This window comes from Danio rerio, chromosome 13, assembly GCF_052040795.2.
Source record: "Danio rerio strain M-AB ecotype USA chromosome 13, GRCz13ab, whole genome shotgun sequence".
Classification (NCBI taxonomy): domain Eukaryota; kingdom Metazoa; phylum Chordata; class Actinopteri; order Cypriniformes; family Danionidae; genus Danio; species Danio rerio.
Genome location: NC_141033.1, coordinates 47,421,542 through 47,447,663, shown reverse-complemented (window position 1 = coordinate 47,447,663; position 26,122 = coordinate 47,421,542). Strand labels below are relative to the sequence as shown.

The 26,122-nt window shown below is 35.9% G+C and overlaps 2 protein-coding genes and 1 non-coding gene across 17 annotated transcripts in view; all 3 read left to right on the top strand.

The window, feature by feature from the left end:
* The first annotated feature begins 1,713 nt into the window (after nt 1-1,713).
* btbd9 (BTB domain containing 9) lies at nt 1,714-21,596 on the top strand. 2 transcript variants are annotated; one of them, XM_087278004.1, is made up of 11 exons: nt 1,714-1,904; nt 4,978-5,189; nt 8,221-8,584; nt 8,787-9,054; nt 9,327-9,549; nt 12,144-12,263; nt 13,222-13,331; nt 14,532-14,721; nt 17,190-17,297; nt 17,418-17,496; nt 20,783-21,596. In XM_087278004.1, exons 2-11 carry the CDS (start codon nt 5,005-5,007, stop codon nt 20,942-20,944), a joined length of 1,809 nt encoding a protein of 602 aa, XP_087134130.1. In that variant the 5' UTR covers nt 1,714-1,904; nt 4,978-5,004; the 3' UTR covers nt 20,945-21,596.
* A 2,623-nt stretch (nt 21,597-24,219) lies between these two features.
* The window catches only part of zfand3 (zinc finger, AN1-type domain 3), a 62,205-nt gene continuing 60,302 nt past the window's right edge, over nt 24,220-26,122 (top strand). For all 14 annotated transcript variants that reach the window (XR_015505267.1, XR_015505264.1, XR_015505271.1 and 11 more), the window contains exon 1: nt 24,220-24,298. The gene's annotated coding sequence lies outside the window, so the exon portion shown is untranslated. The remainder of the gene's footprint in view (nt 24,299-26,122) is intronic.
* Nucleotides 26,028-26,100, top strand: trnav-aac (transfer RNA valine (anticodon AAC)). Its single transcript has one exon. It is a non-coding gene; the product is annotated as a tRNA-Val (tRNA).

Genomic DNA, 26,122 nt, shown 5'->3' with positions numbered 1-26,122 from the left:
GATTAATATAATTATTATCCCGTGTATTAATCTAATGCATGTTGTAACAGGTGATGTAATTAACAGATTTAAAGCATTACAGAATAATCCCGACTAAATATAAACACAAATGTATTTTTTTGTGACTTGAAATGAAATAAATATTATCTGATATAATTTTTTTATTGCAAAATATATATAATTACCTTCATTTTTATCTCTCATTAAGCTGATTTGGTGTGCTAAAACAATTTAACAAAATACAATTAACAAAAGTATGCAGATAAGTTCATATAATATATTCGGTCATTCATTTTTTGTCATCTTTATCAGGGGCTGCCACAAATTAATGAACCGCCAACTTATCCAGCATATGCTTTACACAGCAGATACCCTTCCAGCTGCAATCCAGTACTGGGAAACATCCATACACACTCATTAATACACCCACTAATATGCTACGGTCAATTTAGCTTATTTGATTCACCTAAAGTGCATGTCTTTGGACTGTGGGAGAAACCGGAGCACCCACGGCAACACGGGGAGAACATTTTTATTTATTTATTTTTTATTTTATTAACAAGAACCAGCATGTACAGTTTTTCTTATACAATACAATCACTTTACATTTCTTAACAAGAATGACTTAAGTGAGAAAAAAAAATTAAAGGAGAAAAGAAGAGAGAAAAAAACAGAGGTGAGGGTATATAATTATCAAATACATACAAATATATTACGCACATTCTTCAATTTTAGTTATTAACAAGAGTTATTAGTGCACTTTTACTACAGGAAATGCATGTATACAAACATGTTTTATGTAAAAATGTTAAAAGAGGAGCATATATCGATTGTTTTAATTGCTTTCCTATTTTTAGACTTGGAAATCACTTTTATATACATTTGAATCTCTTTTTCTAGCACCATGAAGAGAAGTTTGCTTTTGGAAAACTTGGATTTATGTATGTGAAATTTACATAATAATAAAATAAAGTTTATAATAAAACCAGCATCTTTTAAAAAGCGATCCTTAACATAAAAAACCCAAAATCCTGTTTATAAGACTAGGAAATTAATTTTAAAATATGAGCAATAAAAGCTTCAACATTGATCCAAAAAGTCGAGTGTTTTGGCAAAACCAAAATAAATGTGAAATATTTCCATTAAAGCTTTCACAAAAACAGCATTCTAACTCAATATCAATTTTACATTTTTGTAGAAATTATTTTGTAGGATAAACTTTATGAAGCACTTTAAATGAAATTTTTTTCGCCTTATTGTAATAAAAAATGTTTGAGGTGATGTCCATACTAGAGTCTAGTATTTATTATTAAATATATTGTTCCAGTAAAAAATAACATGGTATAGACATATTTTCTTTTAAGATTAAAGATCTAATTTTGTGATTATTAGGCTTGAATCCAGAGAAACAGATAACACCAACTGAGGTTTGTTCAGGTTTAGGAGAACACAGGGGGAACATGCAAACTCTACACAGAAATGCCAACTGACCCAGCCGGGGCTCGAACCAGCGACTTTCTTGCTGTGAGGCGACAGTGCCATCCTGTCGCCCTTTTTTAATTTGAATAAAACTGTTATTCAATCATACAATTTACCTCAAAATAGTGCAGAAAAGTCAATCGTTCTTCTATCGGCCCGGAGGATAAGAGACTATATACCTCATATGTTCGCTAGCGGCGCTGTGACTTAAACACGTCACACATCTGCGACGTCAAAACATCCGGTAGAGGCTTTACGGTTGGAACTTGGATCCGATGGATTTGTTGTTCGTCACGAATGTGTATTTAACATATTCAATATAATATTTGAAAGAAATATCAACGAAATACGTTTGCTGGAATCAAAATACCGTTTCCTTCTCGGTCTGCTTCAGCCGGAGACTGATTAAATCTGTATTGGTATCGGTGAGTCAGAATGTTCTCGACATGTGTCAGTTTGACGATAACATTGCATATTATATTGTGTGACCGAGGGGTCTGTGGATGTTTTTAAACAAATGTTCATATTTCAGTGTATCTTTCACTCATTTATATGTTCTAATTGATCATAATATGATTGGCAAGGCATTATATCGCTGATGTTTTTGTTTTATGTTTATTTAAGCTAAAACAGCCATTTAAAACACACATTAACAGTGTTGGGACTTATAATCACGTTTTTATAGTTATCAGTGCTCTATATTCAATAATTATGTATCTTACATTACTATTACATAATTATATTCGTAAGTATTAATATTGAACACCACATGCCTTAATCGGACATAATATTAACCTTATAGATATTCATCATTTTATTAATGAAGCACAAGAAAGTGCCTACTGTATTTAAAAAAATTCAAATGCATTTATGGTATTTTATTTGTGATAATTGTGTTTTAAAATAAGACAACATTTTGCTTAAGGTAAATGTAGTTCAAATGTCCCTGGACTGGTGACAATTGCGATTTATATTTACCATATAAGACCTGAATATGTAAGCTTTCCATTGATGTTTGACTGAGATACGACTATTTGAAAATCTGGAATCTGAGAATTAAAAATTATCCAAATACTGAAAAAATGGCCCTTGAAGCAAGGTGCCAAATTAAGCTCTGAGCAATGTAGCAGTTGGTAGTGCTGTCGCCTCACAGCAAGAAGGTCACTGGTTAGAGCCTCGGCTGGGTTAGTTGGTGTTTCTGTGTAGAGTTTGCATGTTCTCCCTGCATTTGTGTGGGTTTCCTCCGGATGCTCCGGTTTCCCCCATAGTCCAAAGACATGCGGTGCAGGTGAATTGGGTTGGCTAAATTGTCCGTAGTGTGTGTGTATGGATGTTTCCCAGAGATGGGTTGCGGCTTGAAGGGCACCTGCTGTGTAAAACTTATGCTGGATAAATTGGTGGTTCATTCTGCTGTGGCGACCTCAGATTAATAAAGGGACTAAGCTCTTTTGAGAATTAATGAATTTAAAAATCTTCATTGAACATGATCTTCTTTGCTTAATATTCTGATGATTTTTGGCGTAAAAGAAATCAATTATTCCCCTCAATGTATTTAGTTTTATCAAAATGAATTTTTTAGTTTGGTATTTTTGCCAGGGTTAGATTTTTTTTAGGTCCTGAAATTTAAGATAGCTATTTATTTAAGCTTTGAATATTTCAACTATAAATATTTCACAGACTTGTTAACTATTTCATATTCACTTTCCAAAGCTCACTATTTGACAAACTTTTTATTTTAAATTCATTTGACATTATTTTTGTTCCATAAAATAACTCCCATATAGTAGTAATACTAATAATAGTAATAGCAATAGTAGTATTAGTAATAATCAATCATTTTGACCCACCAATGTTTTTATCCACTATGTGTTTTGTTTGGCAATAATGTATTTTTGGCTATTGCTACACATTTTACGGATGTAAAATGTACAATAATATGTAACAAAATAAATGCCAAAAGTATTTGAAATAAAAGTTTGAGTAGCACTAACTGAAAAGAAAATAATGCATTGAATCAACAAATTCTTGAATTTTAATAACTTGATTTGCCAGGATTTTTAGGCCTGAAATTTATCATAGCTGTTTATTTAAGCTGTAAATATTTCAACTAAAAATATTTCACAGACATGTTCAGTATTTAAGTTTAATATGTCATATTCACCTTCCAGAATTCACTATTTGACAAGCCTTTTTTTCCCAAATACCTTTGGCAATGTTTTTGTTCTATAAAAAAACTCCTATATGTGTTATCCTTCTGCATATTAGTAATAATAATAATTATTATTATTATAATCAGCAACCATAATGTATGTTTGACCATAATGTAATTTTCGCTATTCTTACAAATATTCTGGAGCCCCAAAAGAGGATGGTTTTGCAAACTTGGATCACATATTATAAAATGAAGATAATTGAAAATATTGTGGAACAAAAATAATGCCAAAAGTATTTGAAATAAAATACTTGTTGTATAGCACAAGTAAAATAATTAGTTGAATTAACCAGTTTTTGCCATGTAATGCAATGAACATAACTTTAGTTTATTTAAACTAAAACTAATCTAAAAATATTTAACACACTTCTTCATATTTAATATTTCATATTCATTTTCCAGAATTCACTTAGTGCTATTCGACAAACTTTTTATTTAAAATAGGTTTGGCATTATTTTTAATCCATAAAATACCTTTCATCTGGTATGGGACAATAACAGAATTATCTGTTATATCATTCCTACAGTAAATGTACAGTTTTTTTTTGTTTACATGTTTTTTTTTGTGACTATTTTATTTAGTTTTTTTTAGGGCAACAGTATCTTCAGCAGAAAAGGACATGAGAAGCTACTGGTCTAAATTATGTTAAATATTTCTTTAAAAAAATATTGTGTTTAAAGGGGTAATTTTTTTTTTCAGCCAGACATTTAAAAATAATATATTTTAGAGCAGGAAATCACAAAACTGTACAACCATGAAACCGTGATATTTTTATCCAAGGTTATCATACCGTCACAATCTCATACCGGACCATGCCTACCTCTCATATGTGTTCTGCTAAAAATTAAATAATTTTAAACCCACAATATTATTTGTTTGACCATAATGTAATGTTGGCCTTTCCTACAAATATTCTGGGGGCACAAAAGAAGATGGTTTAGCAATCCATAGTCACATATTACAAAAAAATATATGGAACAAGAGTAATGCTAAAAGTTTTTGGAACAAAAAGCTTGTCAAATAGCACTAGCTGAAAAGAAAAGAATGCATTGAATTTGCTCAACTTAAAACATTTCACACATAATTTCATTTAAAGTTCAATACGTCATATTCCACAAATTCCTTCTAGAATTCACTATTCACCAAGCTTTATATTTTCAAACACTTTTGACAATTTTTCTTCCATAAAATAACTCTCATATGTGCTCTACTTCTTTAGTGGTAATGCTATTTATTTACTTTACTATTCACTATTTTCACTGACTGGCTGAAATGTTTGTTTGAGTTGTGAAGGTGTTGTCCAGCTGTGGTCATGAGTGACAGTCATCCTCTGCGGCCGATGAACTCCGCGTCTGAGATCGACCACCTGCATCTCCTGTCAGAGCAGCTCGGTGCTTTAGTTCCTGGTGAAGAGTACAGCGATGTCACATTCGTGGTGGAGGAGAAGCGATTTCCTGCACACAGGGTCATTCTAGCGGCCCGCTGCCAGTATTTCAGGTTTGTGAGATGATATCACTTGTCTGTTGGGCTGATTTTGGGTGAAATCACCTTAAGTAGGGCTGCACATTATATTGTTTCAGATTCGATATCAGCAATAGTCACATGGCATGTTCTGCAATGTCAAGTTGGGATGATAATTAACCAGAAAACAGTTCAGAACTAATGTTTAACCTTCAAAGAGTGAATTTTTTTTGTCACAGAAAAAATATTCTGTAATTATGTATGATTTCAAGTGCATTTGAGTCATTTGTGTACTTTAAATTATAAAATTTGTTAACAAGGGTGCTTTTTTTTCTACAGTAGAACATTAAAGAAGGTTTTCAGCTGAAACTGTGATCCTTGGTAATACATGAAATGCATATGCAAGTCAATGGTTACCGGCACTTTGAGAGCCAAAAAATAGACAAAACAAAAATAATACCTGTGGCTCCTGATGAAACATTGAGGTCTTATGAAGAGAAATTACCATCTGTAAAGGAACTCCGAAGGTTATTAGCTGTACTATTATCTTTAAATTATAGGTTTTTTTTTACTTCCATTATTCCTCAGTGTTGGGTGTCAAAATTAATTGTTTCTTCGGTGCACCGCGATGCAGACGCGGACAATTCGGTATCTGTTCAGTAATAATCATAACCGGTTATTATGTACTGACGTCATTTATCTCCTATGCGCTCTGTCGCGAGGGAGGTGAGCGCGAGTATTTACAATACTCAGCCAAATCAGGGCCGGTCCGTGGCATAGGCACCATAGGCAAATGCTAAGGGCGCTGTATATCCAGGGGAGCGCCAGAAATGAGCACGGTTCAGTTGGTTTAGTTTTCGATATTCCTGACACACATTCAGTTATAGACTGCAATAACTCAAAAACCTCTTACCCTAAAAAGATCTAAAGTGTGTTTCCTACAAAAAGACAAAGCTGGTTATGTTTCACAGCTGTCTTTTTCTTTTTTTTGTCACTCGACATTACGAGCACTGCTCTGTTTAAGCCCTCGCAATATGTGTTTAGCCGGGAGAGCTCGTGCTGAGAGGAGCTCTCAGTAAGGGACCGTCGAAAAAGTGCTTCTTTTTTTTTTTTTTCCCCTCAGCTTCAGCTCTCCCTGTCTCCGTGTGTGTGTGTGTGTGTGTGTGTGTGTGTGTGTGTGTGTGTGTGTGTGCGTGCGCGTGTGCATGTGCGTGTGTTTGTTTGTTTGGTGCTGTCTATGTTTGTGTATGTGTTTGAATGAGAGACAGTGTGGTGCTGTGTGTCTGTGTTTATTCAGACAGCTTGTTATAGCCTCCCCCCAAAATATAACACTGTATATGGAAAGCATCGTCAATGCACCGTGATGCACCGAGATATCGAATTGAACCGAATCGAAGGCATGATAATCGTAACCGAACCGTGAGACCAGTATAGGTTCACACCTCTACTCAGTGTATTGTCAGAAGCCACGGGTACTAAATTTTACTCTGAAAATGTTGGTAGCTTGTTGACTTGCATTATGTGAAACCATTTCAGCAAAAAGTTTTCAACTAAAACTCTTCTATAATGTTCTACTAAAATAAACTTATTTACATGTTGGATGGATTTAGAGTGAGTAATGGCCAAAAAATGAGTCCCTTTCATCACTATTCAGATTCAGTGTTGATTCAGTTCTGTTCAATATCAATTTTGAGATAACGTCGCAAAGTAGTACCTTGTACCTTTCATAATTGTTTCTTGTTAAAGGGCCATGAAACCCCCTCGTTTCAGCAGAGTGTTTTCACACCTCTACTTTGGAAAAAGTCAGAAAAGTGGGCGTGTCTAGCTCTGTTTAGGGAGGAGTGTCGGAGGAAGAAAAGAGGCTTGGTGTGGGAGTGTCTATTTGGGCGCGCTGAATTTCAGAGTCAAAACACACCCAACAGGGGAGAAAGGGACTGTTTACATGGACATCTGTAGTCGAATTATTTGCCAAATTATTAAATGGTGGACTTTAACTGCAGTTTAGCTCTTTCATTCAGGGAATTCATTCATGTCCCTCGCCACAAACGAGATATTTGATTCGAGGAACTGCTCTAAGCGTGTATTTTCATGCAATGTTTGATACCGCACGGCGAATGAGAGAAAAAAAACTCAGCATTTCCCGGAAACTTAGATGCACTCGGCAGGTAGCGTCAGAAAGCCGCGTGTGTTATTCCGGTCACAAAATCCAACAAGAGGTTATAGTTTGGTTGTAAAGCTAACTTGTTTACACTCGGTGCAATAGTTTGTTTGATACAAATAAAATATGAACTGAATAAACAAACAGCACTGGTCGCTCACTTACCAAATCTGTAGAGACGGGACAATCCACAGCAACTAGAGCCGCGTCTTTATTAAGAGAAGACTACAAGCGAATCCGGATCTCAGCGTTTGCAGATGAGAACAGCTCTCAGGTAAACAATAATCCTCCTTAGACACGTAAGTTATTGTTGTCGAGCGTCGCGTACACTGTTAATCCACACGTGAGTCTGAGCTCTCACAGAGAGAAAATGAAAACGAAACTTAACTGCAGCAAACTATAAAAGCAACACTTCACGCTTGTTTTGCCAACACAACGTGGCGTCTCTGCCGTCTGAACACTATGACAGTAATGAATATTAATGAAGTTGCACAATAGAGCACGCTGATTGGTTTGAACCAAGCTTTACTCATGCATTAATGCATCACACTGTAAGACATAATAAGACACACTCTGGCACAGACGTCCAGTCTGCATGCTGGAATACAACGCTATTATGTCATGACCGTGACGCAGCTTCAAAAATTTGTTTCAAACCGGAAGTACGAATTTGCTTGAAATAACAAACAACCAATTGCAAAAACAACCAATTTACACTTTTTAGAGAAATATAGGTGTCCTAATAGTGTTTTTAGCAGTGTGGGACACTTATACGACTGTCAACAGCTCAAAAAATGTGTTTTGGTGTTTTGTGACCCTTTAATAAACTAAGCTTTGTAACCTAATGTTGGCAGGAGTCTTTCTTAATCCCTGCCTTTTACTTCTATGTCTTTCTTTGTAATTCCTCAGAGCTTTGCTGTATGGAGGGCTGAGGGAGTCCCGGGCGCAGGCGGAGGTTAGGTTGGAGGAAACGCGCGCTGAGGCTTTTTCCATGTTGTTGCGGTATCTGTACACGGGCCGAGCCACACTGAGTGAAGCCAGAGAAGAGACACTGTTAGATTTCCTGGGACTTGCGCACCGTTATGGTCTCCAACCACTAGAGGTCTCCATTTGTGAGTTCCTCCGCACTTTATTGAGCACGCGAAACGTCTGTTTGGTGTTCGATGTGGCCAGTCTCTACTGTCTGAATGGTTTGGCGGAGGCCTGCATGGCTTACATGGACCGTAACGCCGTTGAAGTGTTAAAGTCAGACGGCTTTCTGACTCTTTCAAAGGTGAGTGGCAGAGTAAATATAACAGTTTAATTGGTTAGTGAAACATTTCCAACCATATGTGCTCGTATGTAATTGTTTTCAAAATCCTGTATTTGTTTTATCTGACAATATATATTGCAGAAAAAACAAAAATCACACAGTTTTTTCCACAATATCATGATGCCCAAATCATTAAGATTAATGCATAAACTCTTGTCTGCAGTCTGCCCTGTTGACAGTTGTGAGGAGAGATTCGTTCGCTTCGAGTGAGAGGGAGATCTTTCAGGCTCTATGCCACTGGTGTCACCACAATGGAGATGGCCCAGAGGCAAAGGAAGTGATGTCAGCTGTCCGACTTCCTTTGATGACCCTCTCTGAAATGCTGAATGTCGTTCGTCCCTCAGGCCTCCTCAGTCCCGACGACCTGCTGGATGCCATACAGACTCGCTCCGAGAGCAGAGACATGGATCTCAACTACCGCGGCATGCTGAGTGCGTTGATCACTCTGTAGAAACAAGTAACACTTTTAATAGGTTATTAAAAGCAACAGTTATATTATCCAAATCAAAATTGTAGTCCTTAAAAAAGTCTTAAATTCACTGAAATATTGTGTTGTAGGTCTTAAATGATTTTAAACAGGTCCTAATTTTCCTATGTCCATGTAAAGCTACCCAATCGGGCCAACACCCATCCAATCACGATCTTTCTATCTCAATAAAAGTTATGACAAAAGTTTATTCATGCTGTGTGTTTGGTGTTGTAGTCCCAGAAGAGAACATTGCCACTATGAAGCACGGTGCTGTGGTGGTGAAGGGAGAGCTGAAGTCTGCCCTCCTGGATGGAGACACACAGAACTATGATCTGGACCACGGCTTCTCCAGACACCCCATAGAAGAGGAAGGCCGAGCCGCTGGCATTCAGGTCCGCCTGGGCCAACCTTCCATCGTCAACCACATACGCCTACTGCTGTGGGACAAGGACAGCAGGTAATGAAATAAGAAAGAGATAGTAAGTGGTGTAAACCCGTCACAAATACTCAAATTACTCTAATTGAGCAGTTTTCTTAAGAATAATTACTGAGTAGTTTTAAAAAGGGGTACTTTTGCTTTCCCTTGAGTACATTTTTAGTATCAGTACTTTTACTCAGCTCTTTCCTTCAACCAACAGTCACTTGTTTACTTTTTCTTGTCTATGGTGATTGGCTAAAGTAGAAAAATCAGTCCTGTGATTCCTGTCCAATCAAATCGCACATAGAAAGTAAACCGAATTAGATTAAACTGGCTGAACACATGGACACTTTATAAACGCAGCAAACCATCTGGAAGCATTAAAAGTGTTCAAGAAGATGTCCAAAATCTTTACACGCAATGACGCAGAGACTGTTGAGACGAGGGATGGGCAAACTTGATCCTCGAGGGCCGATGTCCCTGCAGAGTTTTGTTCCAACACTAGTCAAACACACCTGAACAAACTAATCAGTGTCTTCAAGATCACTTGAACTCTATAGGGAAGTCTGTTTGATCAGGGTTGGAGCTAAACTGTGCAGGACACCGGCCCTCCAGGACCGAGATTGCCCACCCCTGGTTTAGACTCAAGAAAGCATTTTGGCTTCCTTGTAAAATATAATGATGACAGAAAAAGTTGTGGTGGGACCTAAATGCTTTCATAGGATATTATTTAAAGGTGTTTTCTGTCACTGTTTGTTTAGTCTGCATTAATGCAATCGGTGTAAAACTGCACAATTAAAAGATTGGGATCTCAATCCTAACCCACACAACATGAATGATAAATGATAATGATTTGCATATATTTATTGATCCTTCGAAGCGCTGCATTCAAATCTGTGTTTGTTCTACGTTTTCAGTTCATCACACACTATTAAATAACACAGAAGAACAGTTTATAGTTCAGATACAAACACTGATGTTTATGGTAAAGATTCAAATTACTGTTTAATGGAACTTGACGCTGGTGAATGTTGTAGCAATTACATTGTGTAACCAATAGGTGGCAACAAAAAAACATCAAAATTATGTCACTGAATCGGTTTTAATAAGTTTAATTAATAAGTTTGATGTGTGAATTGTTGAATCATTAATTGAAAATAAATAGGATCTGTTGTAGATGTTAGATTTCTATATTTAGCATTATTAGCAATAGTAGCAAATATCATTTTTCATATTGAATATTTTCCTTTTCAGCTGGTTCTTATTTTATTTTATTTATTTTTATTTTTATAAAAATTACAGGTTTTAAGTTCTTTTTGTTAAACCCAATGGTTTTTGCAGTATTATTTTTGTATAAATGGAAAGAAAATAACATTTTTGCTGATCTGAAAAAATGGTCCAGTCCGTGATTCAAAAACCATAGAGTGATCCGAACCGTGAGATTTGTGATCCGTTACACCACTAGTTTAGACTGCATGTCACTGATGAGAAGGATGTTTACTGTATGATGACTGAAATTGCCAAATGACCTTAAACAAAAACTAAATCCACTATGGAATGTTACGTTTACAAATCCCTGCAAAAATGCATGTAAATGCATGAGCCTTTCATAGTGTAATGCTCACAACTCACAAGTACTTTTAAAAGGGCTACTTTTTACTCATACTTTGAGAAAGTTTCTCACCTTCAGGTGGCTCAATGCTATTATGAGTATCTTTTTTCTGTTAAATAAAAAAAAAACACATTTAACACACACACACACACACACACATATATATATATATATATATATATATATATATATATATATATATATATATATATATATATATATATATATATATATATATATATATATATATATATATATATATATATATATATATATATATATATATATATATATATATATATATATATATAGTTGAAGTCAGAATTATTAGCCCCCCTGAATTTTTAGTCCCTGTTTATTTTTTTTTAAGTCTTGGTCAACACATTTCTTATCATAATGGTTTTAATAACTCATTTCTAATAACTGATTTTTTTCACTTTGCCATGATGACAGTAAATAATATTTTAGATATTTTTTGAAGACACAAGACACTTCTATATATATTCAAGGCTTAACTAGGTTAATTAGGTTAACTTGGCAGGATAGGGTAATTAGGCAAGTCATTGTATGATGGTTTGTTCTGTAGTCTATCGAAAAAAAAATATAGCTTAAAGGGGCTAATAATTTTGACCTTAAAATGGCGTTTAAAAAAAATTAATAACTGCATTTATTCTAGCCGAAATAAAACAAATAAGACTTTTTCCACAAGAAAAAATATTATCAGACATACTTTCCTTGCTCTGTTAAACATAATTTGGGAAATATTTAAAAAAGAAGAAAAATTAAAAAGGGAGCTAATAAGTCTGACTTCAACTGTATATATACAATACACTGTTCTAGTGGTTTTGGATATTTTAATAAAAAAAATAATTCTACTGGTCTTTCATCATAAAAGATGTTGTGATTTAAGCTTGGTTCAGATTGTTTACATGTATCTTATTTTTGAATGTGCAATATTTTAAGTGTACAAACATTTTGCAACGAGCATCATATGTGGTATTAACCTGACTCATGTCTGCAGATCATACTCGTACTATGTGGAGGTGTCTATGGATGAGCTGGACTGGGTCCGTGTGGTGGATCACTCCAAGTTTTTGTGCCGCTCATGGCAGCAACTATATTTCCCAGCACGAGTCTGCAGGTAGAACACATAAAAATATATAAATCCTAGTTTTGTTTTTTAATAAGTGTGTTTTTTTTTTGTTTGCTTTGTTTTTATAAAATAAGGAAGCTGACTTGTTGCCTTGCAATCAGACAATGAAATGTATTTCAGACAGATTTCTGAGGCAGCATTAAGAATTAATTGTGTAAACAAAATAGAGAGTGCTTTGGTGATAGAGAAGTATTTGCTTACTGTAATATAATACTGACTTCTCAAATGGAAATGGAAAATGTTTTTCTAAAATGTACATTTACACACAACTTGACACCCAAGCAGAGATTTAAGTCTGTATTCACTTTTTTAGCTCCAAATGTAATGTACGGGATTGTGGCATATTGAAGGGCACGTTATTATTTTATTGCACTCCTTTCTCAGTAAAATATATTTGGACCTCAGTTTAATAAATTAAACACTAAAAATCATAATAATCATAAAAAAAAGAAATTATAATAATTAAAATTAAAATAATTATAAGAAATAAAACCTTAGATTATTATTTTTTTTTTAATGGGAGGGTTTTGGTATGAACACTAGTATGTGCCTGCATTTAATAGATGTTTATTTTAAACTGGCACAGAAGTTTTAAATTGCACTAAGCATTTACTCATTTTTTTTAATAATAAAACTTTTGGCTTTGTAAGATTCACCAAAGCTAAATTTAATTGAGTCAAATCTGAAATGCTGTGAGACATAATAACAATATGAAGTCGCTTTTTTATATGAATACATTGAAATAATACAATTATTAAACAACCACCCCTTTTCCAGTCTTGAGCGTTACATGATCCTTCAGAAATCTTTCTGATGTGCTGATGTGCTACTCAAGATACATTATTATCAGTATTAATATTATGATCGATGTTAAAAATTGAAATCCTCTGCAGAGGACAGAAATGACTTGCATAACTTATTTGTTTATGTATTGTTTGGTGAACAGGTTTATTCGTGTTGTGGGAACACATAACACCGTCAACAAAGTGTTTCACTTGGTGGCTCTGGAGTGCATGTACACACTGCGACCTTTCACCCTGGAAAAAGGCTTATTGGGTAATGCAGTTTTTCTAATTAACATAATTTCCTAAGTTACAGTGCCTATTGACCTTATTTTGCAATGCGAAAGTATGCTCGTTTTTGTGACTGTTTTAGAACTTACGATTCAGTTGCCTACGGGAGAAATGACTTTGAGTAATAAATGACAGAAACAGTCAAACTACTTACTCTACAGACAAGTGTGTTCAAGACTATACATAAAAAGTAGAGTAATATAATAAGAACATGTCAGTTTGCAACATCAAGCAGCATAACCAGCTGTTTTTAGTGTGGTTTATTCATAAACTAATTTCGAGAGGATCACGTGCTTATAATCAACACGGCTGGCTCCTTGTTAGCTCCGTAATCATCCCGATTAGATGATTACGGAAGGATTATAAATATCCTGAGTTTTTCACTCCAGTTATCTTCGTCTTGAAGCTCCCCCCCTTTCCACCCCTACATCCTCCCACTTTTTCTGATCGAGCGACACGGTGGCCCAGTGGCTAGCACTGTTGCCTCACAGCAAGAACACCGCCGGTCCAACCCATCGGGCCGGTTGATGTTTCTGTGTGGAGTTTACATGTTCTCCCTGCGTTCGCGTGGGTTTTCTCTGGGTTCCCCGGTTTCCTCCCACCGTCCAAAAACATAAACCATAGCCAATCGACTAAACCAAATTATCACCCAATACAACCTTAGTTTACACTTCTCACGGTGACAAGCAGGGGAGTTCTCGAGACCTACCTGACCTCGATTTCCCCTCTCGCCCTTCTAACGGGAGGGAGCCCCGTGCTCGAGGTTATTACGAGCTCAGGGCTCTCTCCCGGGACAGCATGCCAAATACGCTTTATTGATTATTAGCTAAGTGTGAACTCTTGAAATGTCTCAAAATCAGTGGAAGCGAATGTCAAGCCAAAAAAAAAGATTCCAAAGGCTGCACCGCTCGTACATGAAGAAAAAGGTCAATAGAAAATCATCTGTGAAAATCTATACCTTTACTCACAGTACACCAGCTTTCAAAAGACTTTCAGGGAAAAGTTGTAAAAAGGCACGGATTAGAAGAAGGCTACAAAAACTAAGGATGGGAAAGTTATTTAGAGTGTGATTGGATTTCAGGCTGTATGACAAATAAAGAAAATGTTTTAAAGGGGTTTGATGACTCTATTGGTACTCTACATCACCTACTGAAACTTATCCCATGCCTTTTTCTCCCTGCAGTTCCCACAGAGAACGTGGCGACCGTGCAGGCATGTGCCAGTGTGGTGGAGGGTGTGAGTCGCAGCAGAAACGCCCTGCTGAATGGAGACACCAGCCATTACGACTGGGACTCGGGATACACCTGTCACCAGCTGGGCTCTGGAGCCATCGTCATCCAGCTTGCTCAGCCATACATGCTGGGCTCCATGCGGTATTTTGTTTATCACAAGAGTTATTATTATTATGATGTCTTAAATGTTCCTAATTTAGCTTTGCGGGTTGTTAGTATAGGTTTAAATCCATCTAAAATTGTATTCTCTGTCAATGCTGCTACATTACACATTGTGTGATTGGTTCCACACAGAATCTGTGCACATTTTTTGTGATGTCTGCTCATAATTTGTCTGTGGATTTATGCTAAATGACTTGGAGTATAGTAACTACAGATATAGCACATGAGATAATAACATGAGAATAATAACTTTTTAAGTTTCATTTAAGGTTTTCTCAATGCAAATGCACTTGTTTGGTAAACAAAGCATGTCTCTAATATATTTACTGAAAGACAGAGAATAGTACTTTACAAACTATATTGCACATAAGTCAAAAACAATTAAAACATTTGCATGTTATGCAATATTATTACTGGAATTAAAAATAAAAACTGAATAAATATATACTCCCCAACCACTTTATTTGGTACACCTTACAGTACTAGGTTAGACAACCTTTTGCCCTTAGAACTGCCTTAATCCATCATGGCATAGATTCAACAAGGTACTGGAAATATTGACATGATAGCATCTTGCAGTTGCAGCAGATTTGTCAGCTGCTTGTCCATTATGCAAATCCCCTGTTCCACCACATCTCAAAGGTGCTCTATTAGATTGAGTTCTGGTGACTGTGGAGGCCATTTGAGTACAGTGAACTCATTGTCATGTTTAAGAAACCAGTCTGAGATGATTCACATTTTATGACATGGCGTGTTATCCTGCTGGAAGTAGCCATCAGAAGATGGGCAAACTGTGGTCATAAAGGGATGGACATGGTCAGCAGCAATACTCGGGTAGGCTGTGGCATTGACTCAATGCTCAATTGGTACTAATGGAACCAAAATGTTCCAAGAAAATACCCCCCACAGCTTTACACCACCACTACCAGCCTGAACCGTTGATACAAGGCAGGATGGATCCATGCTTTCATGTTGTTGATGCCAAATTCTGACCCTATTCAGCAGAAATCGAGACTCATCAGACCAGGCAACTTTTTTCCAATCTTCTATTGTCCAATTTTGTTGAGCCTGTGTGAATTGTAGCCTCAGTTTCCTGTGCTTAGCTGAAAGGACTGGCACCAACAACCATGCCACGTTCTTGACAATGTCTACATGCCTAAATGCATTGAGTTGCTGTCATGTGATTGGCTGATTAGAAATGTACATTAGGGTGCTTTCACACCTGTGAATCGATTCAGTTGTTCCGAAACAGAGATTTCACATTGCAAAGGTTCTAATCGGACCAAAAGAGCTAAAACAAGTCACGTGCGAGTAAACTCTCCTCACATTGGTCAGAGTGTCAGGGTTTATTTTGCAGCGTCCCGCTAAGCTGTCAGGAGAGGTAGAGATTTGATGGTGATTGACAGGGTGCGCGCGCACGATGTGTCTAAGGAGAGATGCGGTGGGGAGGGGTGAGAAGGGTGCGCGACGTAGCCTATTTGATGACCGGGAGGGAGACGCGAGATTACCGGGTGATCATCACTCGTTTGCGGGCATCCGGAGACTCGCGAAACTTCCCGCCCTACTCATAATTCTCTCTTCATATCGCCGTATGCCTATTACATATCCATAAAACACTGTGATATAACCGCGCTCGGATCGGATCGCTTTCTCACTGTAATCGAACCGCTCCAGGGTTCGTTTCAATCGAGCCGAGACCACCTCACTCAAGCGATCTCGGAGCGATTACTTTGGCGCGGAACAGAGCGCGATTGCCCTGTTCAAATATGCCAAACGAACCGCGCTAACTGGGCAATCGAGACACGTTCCGAAACAAAAGTGTAGGTGTGAAAGCACCCTTAATGAGCAGTTGGACAGGTGTACCTAACAAAGTGGCCAGTGACTGTATATTTACACACTTTAAATGAGTAAATAAATAGATTGAATGATTTGCTTAAAATCTGTATGCCCAGATTCTGTGTGGGACTACGTAATATTTACTAAAGCAGTGGTCAGTTTACTGATATTTTACATGGAACTAATTAGCATAGAAAGCGTGTCTTCAACCATTTTGCAGTTGATATGCTGTGATAAGCCTTAAACTGTGACCGTGGTAGAAGGAGAGAGTTTCTTACACTTGTGTTGAGCTATTCTGAATTCCAGTATAAATCTATCTAAACATATTAACCACCATTATTTTTAATTTATGGTGGTCCTGGTTGGTTATTTTGATTATGATGTCCTGTTAAAGTATTTTGTAAAACTTTTCCTCAGTTTTGAATTATTTATTTTACCTGACCTAAATATTCAGTATTATATATTCATATTTTTATATTTTTTGTCACTTGCTTTGCTTGATTATTAGTTTGCATGTAAACAGGAACAACAGGTTATTCCACTAATAATAATTCAGCATATCAGTATACATGTAAACATACTCAGTCTTAATCTGTGAAATCTGTCTGTAGGTTGTTGTTGTGGGACTGTGATGAGAGGAGCTATAGTTATTATGTTGAGCTGTCCACCAATCAACAAAACTGGGTGAAGATTGTAGACCGCACTAAAGATGAGTGCAGGTAAGTCACTACTTTTCTTTTTATAATGTTACCTCTTATTTGCTTGCATTAAAATGTTTATGTTGTTATCCTTTCAGTGTTTAACATATTGTTTGTTTTTGCACCCTGTTATTCTTCCAGGTCATGGCAGACTCTGACGTTTGACAGACAGCCTGCTTCTTTTATTCGTATTGTAGGAACTCACAACACAGCTAATGAGGTGAGCGATTTCTGGGACTTTTTCCTGGTTTATTTTTAAAGTGTGGATCATATTACATTTTAAAACGCCCTAATAGTGAGTTAGAGTCTCCTTCAACAGGTTTAATTGCAAGGACAGGAAACAATGTTATTTCCAGAAAATGCATTTAATAATAGAATCATTTTGCTATATTAAATATAGTTCAGTAGAATTAATTCAGGGCTCAAAGTCAACATGAAACTGAAGTGAAGTTTGTCCTTTTTTCCTCTATCATGACATACATCCACTATAAGTAGTCCTCAAATTAGATAAAAATGTAGGGTGGTGCATGATTTCATCCTTTGGAAACCAATTTGATTGTTGGATGTTGCTAACAAAATGAAAGAAGATTAACAAATGGATGAAGGCAGAGCAGAATTACTGAAAGCCCCTCCCTAAAGGCATTCCATGTGACCGGTAGTGATAAAGTAATTTCGAGGGGGAGGGAAGGTTATGCTGTTTGATTAAAGTTGATGAGGGAAAATAAATATTTACAAAATAATGAAGTCTATTGATACATCGTTTAACAACTATTCTTGTTTATCGTGGGGGTTAAAAATAACCTGCAATCTGTGACATAGCTTCTTTTATTTACAAAAGTTACACTGCAAAAAATGCTTTTCTTACTTTGATTTTTTTGTGTTGTTTCTAGTCCAAATATTTAAAAGTTCTTAATTCAAGAAGCATTTTCTAGACAAGCAAAACATATTGTCTTGTTTTAAGAAATAATATGCCTAAATGAAGTGAGTTTGTCCTCAAATCAAGCAAAATAATCTGCCAACGGTGTAAGCAAAATAATCTTGTTTTTCGATTTGTGATAAGATTATTTTGCTTTGGCTGATTATTTAGCTTGATTTAAGGAAAAACTCACTTCATTTTGGCATATTATTTCTTAAAACAAGACAATATGTTTTGCTTGTCTAGAATATGCTTCTTGATTTAAGAATTTGTTGATATTTGGACTAGAAAAATGTAAGTAAGAAAAGCACTTTTTGCAGTGTATAGATGTTTTAAGGCTGTAAAACCCCTCATTACACACTTTTCTCAGACAGGCCTTAACATTTTCAAACTTTTCTCTCTTCTCAAAATTCAAACCTTCATAGAAATATAAGTCCATTTGAAATCATGGAGTCCTTTAGTTATATCAAAGAAGTGGAATTAACAGAGGAAGAAGTTAATGAATAATTTTTGATGGATAATGCAGTTCCAGCTTTATAGTTTTGCATTGATACATTACTTATATATATATTTGCTTTGCCAAGTACTCAGTATGATTATAATTGTCATGTTTGAATAGATTACCATTATTAAAAAACAAAGAGGAGCAGTTTTATGTTCATTTATTTTTATTTTATTTATTTATTTTTTGTTGTTTGCTCGTTTGTTGTTTGCTTTTAGTTTTTATTATATATATATATATATATATCCTTATATTTTGTATAATTTGTAAATGCAACAAGGTTATTATTGTTGTGAAATGTTTGTAAAATGTTGTATTTCAATGTGTACAAACTGAAAATGAAAAATAAAAATATTATGGTAAAAAAAAAGAAATATAAGTCCAATATTATAGAATTAAACCAATTATAGAATGAAACCAAATTCCGTAATGGCACCCTACAGCCGCATAACTTCTACCTTTCTTTAGCATGTCCAGAAGTCCAACTTTTTGTGCAATGGCTAGCATCTTCTTCTGCTTTTTGGGTGATGCCGCAGGTGCCATTGGTGCAGAATGTTTCATCAACATTATGGTTTAACTTGCAAACATACAGTACAGCTCTTCAGAGTCACACTGCTAGCGATCGAAGATTTATGTAAATTTGGCAAGCTAGACACATTCTGTAGTGTACAGGAGACACGGCACGAGGAGACAGATTGACGATGGTCTACAGCCAGTCAGGATGCAGAACAAAATGCACTAATCAGGACGCAGAACACAATGTGCTGTTAAAAAAAGCATGTCAAAATGTAGAAAAAAAATCAGTGAAGCTGCAAAATGTGAACTGCGTTATAGCAAGTGACCACTGTATGTATATAAAAGTAAAAAGAGTACATTTACATTTAATTGCTAGAGTAATGGGAAGTGTTTTGTTTTTATTGAGAGTGAGGAGTGTTTCTACAGGTGCTTTGTCAAGCACACTCACCTGTGTGAGGCACACTCATGGGGCATTCACACCAGATGTGGCCTGCGCAAATAAATAAATTGTGCTATTCGCACGTACAGCATGAACATTTTGAGTTTACACACTTCATTTGCACGTCAAATTTGCCTTATTTGCAAATGAAATTCACTTCATGATTGTTACGGATTCATGTCATGGATGGGGCTTCTGTCTGCAAGGTTGGCTAACATGGATTTTATTTAGAGATTAACTGTGCTTTAGGAAAGCTGAAAAACCGAAGATTTGTTCGGAGCCGTGTCTGAGTCCACTAGATCCTTTCAGAAGTGCACCCAGCTCTGTGAGTTCATCAACTCCTCCAGAAACTACACCTGGATAATGGAGGCTTTCAGCAGTGCTTCAGTCTGAGCCAAGCCCAGTTTGATGAGCTGTTGTTCCATGTTGGGACAACAACTACAGGCGATACGTCATAACCACGCCCCTACAAGAGCAATGTGGCACGAATGTCCGCCAAAGTTCAGATTGTTCAACTCAAGCAAAACACGCAATTCGCATCACTTTATTTGCGCAAATCACGTCATTCAATCCACCTCATTTGCGCAAATAGTGCCACAAGATGTCTGATCGCATCTTTGCATTGACTTATCATGCAAATCACTCATGCTTAATGCTTCATCCGTGTCTGGTGTGAATGCACAATAACAATCGGTGCTGCTCTGATTGGTCAGTTAGATTTTGATGGTTTTTTTGTATCTATTGCATGTCAAAAATAAAACGCCCATTTTAGAGTGTTCATGTTTCACAGACAGGGCTAACGTGAATGTCACGGGGCTTACGCAAATGTGTCACTTAAATCGTGTTTGTTGCGATTATTGTAGATTGATAACAAGTAAAAGATTCAAAATTCTAATGACTCGTTAAGGTGATTCAGAGCTGACTCTGTCTTTATCATGCACTCTTATTGTGACTTATCTTTTGTTTATATTGAGGAACAGCTACATTAGACTGCAAATAAGAGATTTTTCAAATACCCCTATTACCTTCTCTTTAATGGTGAATTAATCAAATGCATTAATTGTCAAATTAATCACATTTTATTTTGAAATTATGAAACCCAAATGCACTTTTTTTTTTTTTTGCTCCACCAGGTGTTTCACTGCGTTCACTTTGAGTGCCCTGCACAAATGGACACAGTTGTTAAAGAAGGAAGTCCTGGACCAGATCAGCCAAAACCAGAAACCAGCTCCCAGAACTCCTATTCACAGAGCCTTATGGCCCAAAAACCCTCGTCGTCATCTTCGCACGCTTAGATTCTGGATGAATTCTTCATGCCACTTGCTCGCATAAGTATGACAAGACATGCTAGGGGTGCTGATTTTACAAGGTTGTCTTAAGGTTACGTGCTGCTACAGAAAGAACTGTTTATATTTATAATGAGAAATTACTTGAGCTGATTATAACATGCTGGTGTCACATGCACTTATTTTATTATGTTAAGATAACTACAAACAAAACGTAACAATAAAAGTATTGCAGACTTAGTGGGTTTTGGAGTAGCGTCTTATTTGTTAGATTAAAATTGTTTATTGTAATAATAAAAAAATCAATTGTAGTTGTCATGCGCCAAATTTAAAAATCAATTATTTAGGATGAAGTATAACAGATTGATTTGACTTTTAGAGGTTTGGTTTCTTGAATTTAATTGTATTTATTTATTTATTAGCTCTGTCAGTTATATTAACAATAAAAAAACTGTATATTGTGGTTTGCACAAACAATGTTTGTTCTTATTGCATGCAAATTAGTATTTAATATAACCTGGGTTGTATTTACTTATATGCAACGTTTGTTTGGTTCTTTTTTTTACGTTGGCATCTGGCTAGCTTTTACCAAATGAAAATTCACACTTAACAAATCATGGAGTTTGATCATTTACAATAAAAAGTAAATGTTTATAAAACATTTCTGATTTCCTCTTTACAGATGTGTTTTATTTTACCATCCTAAATTACTACATTAGGTAGTTATATACAGTGCATCGGGAAAGTATTCATAGCGCTTCACTTTTTCCACATTTGTTTATGTCAAAGCCTTATTCCAAAATAAATTAAATTAGTTTATTTCCTCAACATTCTACACACAATACCCCATAATGAGTGTGAAAAAATAATTTTTGAAATTGTTGCAAATTTATTAAAAATAAAAAATCTGAAAAATCACATGTACCGAAGTATTAACAGGCTTTGCCGTGAAGCTCTAAATTGAGCTCAGGTACATTCTGTTTCCACTGATCATTCTTGAGATGTTTCAGCAGCTTAATTGGAGTTCACCTGTGGACAATTCAGTTGATTGGACATGATTTAAAAAAGGCATTAACCTGTCTAGATAAGGTCCCAGTGCATGTCAAAGCACAAACCAAGCATGAAGACAAAGGAATTGTCTGTAGACCTCTGAGACAGTCTCGAGGCACAAGGCTGGGGAAGGCTACAGAAAAATTTCTGCTGCTCTGAAAGTTCCAGTGAGCACAGTGGCCTCCACCATCCGTAAGTGAAAGATGTTTGGAACCACCAGGACTCTTCCTAGAGCTGGCCAGACATCTAAGCTGAGTCATCGGGGGAGAAGGGCCTTAGTCAGGGAGGCAATCAATAACCAGATAGTCACTCTGCCTGAGCTCCAGCATTCTGTCGAGAGAGCAGACCCTTACAGAAGGATAACCATCTGTGCAGCAATCAACCAATCAGGTCTGTATGTTAGAGTGGCCAGATGTAAGCCACTTCCCACCTGGAATTTGCCTAAAGGCATCTGAAGGACTCTCAGACCATAAGAAACGAAATTTTCTGGTTTGATGAGACTAAAATTTAACTCTTTGGAGAGAATGCCAGGCGTTACATTTGAAGAATACCAGGCACGCTCATCACCAGGCTAATAGCATCTCTACAGTGAAACATGGTGGTGGCAGCATCATGCTGTGGAGATGTTTTTCAGCAGCAGGAACTGGAAGACTAGTCAGGATAGAGGGAAAGATGAATGCAGCAATGTACAGAGACATCCTGAATGAAAACCTGCTTCAGAGTGCTTTTGACCTCAGACTGGGGCGATGGTTTTTCTTTCAGCAGGACAATGACCCAAAACACACCGCCAAAATATCAATGGAGTACAATAACTCGGTAAATGTCCTTGAGTGGCTCAGCCAGAGTCCAGACCTAAATCCTATTAACATTTCTGGGAAGATCTGAAAATGGCTGTACACCATCACTTCCCACCCAACCTAATAGAGCATGAGAGGTACTGCAAAGAGAAATGAGGAAAAATTCCCAAGGTTGTAACATAAAATAAATGTGGAAAAAGTGAAGCTCTATGAATACTTTCCGGATGCACTGTGTATCAAATAATTCATTTGCATTTAGACTTCAGTCTTTTTCAGGACAATCATAAATGAACATGTTGTAATTTTGTTTTATTCGATGGACTATGATGAGCAGGAGATTGTGTGAATGGGTTTCTTTAGTCAGATCACATATTAACATGCTTCTTTCTCTGTGGAGCGTTAATAAATACTGGGATTTAATCAGACATGATTGAGTGACACCATAATACCACCTTCATTAGACAAGACGTATCCTATCAGACTTCCTCACAGCAATCAGGAGACTTCCCTAAGGCCTGGGGGAAGAGAATGACAGACAGACATGAGTGTTAAGTTGAATATTAGGATTAAAGGACCATCTTAACCCTATATACTTAATGGATATGTGGATTTCTAAATGATGAACTGGATCAAAACATTTATGCACACAACCTACTACATGCCTACTCCGGTCATATGTGTGATAATTTGTACTTACTATCAGGCAAGCTATAGGAAATCATTATAAAAGTTTGTACTGTATAGATGTGGAGGCGGCCTTTGCTCTAGTGATTGTTTATTAAATTATATTTAAGCAGAACTTTTATGTTGATGATCATATTTACTGGAGCAACTCGGGCTTTTCATGAGGATCCATACATTATGTGTGTATGCTTTTGTTTTACAAACGTAAAATGCCAGCATCAGTAGTGGTACAAGCTTTAGCCTAATAAAATTATAATTTTGTTATATTGTTTGGCCATATAAACAAAAACATCTGCAAGAAATGGTATAGTTTTGCTCAGTTTGGTCTTCTGAATAATCATACAGCATCATATATAAAATACTGATTAATCAAATTTGATCCTGCAATGATCTTATTTATTTTGATGCATTTCTATACATTTTAATTTTACCTTAATTTACCTTTTCTCTGATTATAACTTGTATATTCCTTTCTTTTGTAATATTTTCTTGAATGTGTTTGTATTTTCATCTCGCTGGAATAAAACAAATCAAATATACTAAGCAGAAATCCATGTATGCAATATATATATATATATATATATATATATATATATATATATATATATATATATATATATATATATATATATGTTTGAAGATTCATACACATTTAAACCTAATATAAAGCAATTTGAGTCAACATTTTGAAGACTCGTTCACTTAAAAGATTCGCTAAACACTGAGTTGTTTACGGTTAAGATCGAACAACGAATCTTTTCTTAACGGCTGCCACATGAATGGGTCCTGCGACATGCTCTCGTCGACAAAACCACGAACAGAGTTACGAAAGGTAAAACAAAGTATATCCATAAACACTTAAATATGTTTTTACATGCAGGATAAACTGTTTTTTTTACTAACTTGCTCTAACCGTCGAATTTCATTAGACTACGTTCACGTCTTATCAAAACACGGTTGTCAGTCAAATCTGAATGCTAATTACAATTATGTACATACATATGTAACTTATAGAACATATAAAACAATATCCAGTACAGCGACTTAAGTTTAAGATTGAATTTAGTCGTTAATTTGTCGTAATTGGACCACATTTCACGACTAAGTTACGTTAGGCCTCATACCGCGCGGGACACTAACATAAGTTAACGTAACATTTGGGTTGATAAAACTAACGTAATTCATGCGATATTTGAGTGAAATGGCTCTTAACTACTACTGTATAGTCTAAGATTAGGACAAAATCATGGTGTTTCATGCATATGTTACACGCATTTTGTTTTATCTTTGGACTGGAAGGATTAACAAGAATCTTCTGAGGAGAAAAGTCAGGAAACGTTCTTTAAATGTTTCCAAAACGTTCCCAAAGCATTCCTTTACTAAATTTTCAAATATATTTTCGAATATAATGTTATTTTTTTATCTCGTGCGATTAATTAAGATATTCTACGTTATAGGCCTAACTTGAGTTACTGAATCACGCAAGTTAACCTATAACGTGCACTTTTTTTTTGCTTCAAATATTTAACGTTAGTGTCATTTGGACTGGGTAATAACTAAGTTAGATACTGTCCCTAAATCTACCACTGGAAATCATCTACCTTATTCTTTATCCTATATAGTAGTACTTTATTAGTTAGCTGAGCATTAAATACTCATTATGTAGATGTACAGTAAATTACCAAATTTTGCCATCTACAATGCATGCGGGTTTCCGTAGTGTCGTTTGAGTATGTCCTTGAACATTTTGCTGTTTACCATGTAGATTAAGCAGCTTTATATCTAAGGAAAAATAAAATGTATAAAATTATGGTTCATACTCAGCATTTGATGCAGAGAGAGGAGTAACGTTAGAGGCGGTAGTAAGATAACGTTACTGGTGAACTTACGTTAATGTTACTAGTTAGATTAGTATTGCTTTAGTGTAATGTAAAGAACGATCCACTGAAAAGCAGCTCCACTGACCCCCCTCAAGCAAGTGAAAAACTACATTGTCGAGGAACCAAAACTGCAATTGATGTAAATGCAGAATTAAAAATAGTCTTTATATAGACTATTTAATATTAAAACGTGAAGAACTGGTTAGCTTAAGCAAGCACAAAGCTTTAGCTAATTAGTGTATTTAAGCAGCTTTTATAAAAATAACTTAGAAAAAAAAACGAATTACTAGTTTGCATCTTTACACAAATCAAGGGCAGGGACATGTTTTAAGATATTTCACTGCAAGTTATTTTAAGTTTAGACCGGTAGAACTTTTTATTCAAGCTGTTTATTCAGTGACTAGTTTTTATCTTTGTTAAACCAGGGGTGATTTTATGCAGTTTTATGGAAATAGGAAATAACAGGGAATTGTACTGTTTGTTACACATGTAATGTTACATACTGATTCGTATCATAGTCATGGACTGGGTAATAACTAGGTACAGTGCCTAAATCTGTCTCTGGATATCATCGTCCTTTTTGTTTATCCTATATAGTAGTACTTTATTGTAAAGTGTGTATTAAATACTTCTGTGGTTGTACAGTACAAAACCATATTTTGGCATGTACAATGCATGCAGGTTTCCGTAGTGTAGTGGTTATCACGTTCGCCTAACACGCGAAAGGTCCCCGGTTCGAAACCGGGCGGAAACAATTATTGTTATTTTTTAAAATA

Coding starts and splice junctions, on each gene's coding strand:
- btbd9 (XM_087278004.1), top strand. CDS start 5,005: ATGAGTGACAGTCATCCTCTGCGGCCGATGAACTCCGCGTCTGAGATC. Junction 5,190..8,220: donor GCCCGCTGCCAGTATTTCAG/GTTTGTGAGATG, acceptor GTAATTCCTCAG/AGCTTTGCTGTATGGAGGGC. Junction 17,497..20,782: donor CTCACAACACAGCTAATGAG/GTGAGCGATTTC, acceptor TTGCTCCACCAG/GTGTTTCACTGCGTTCACTT.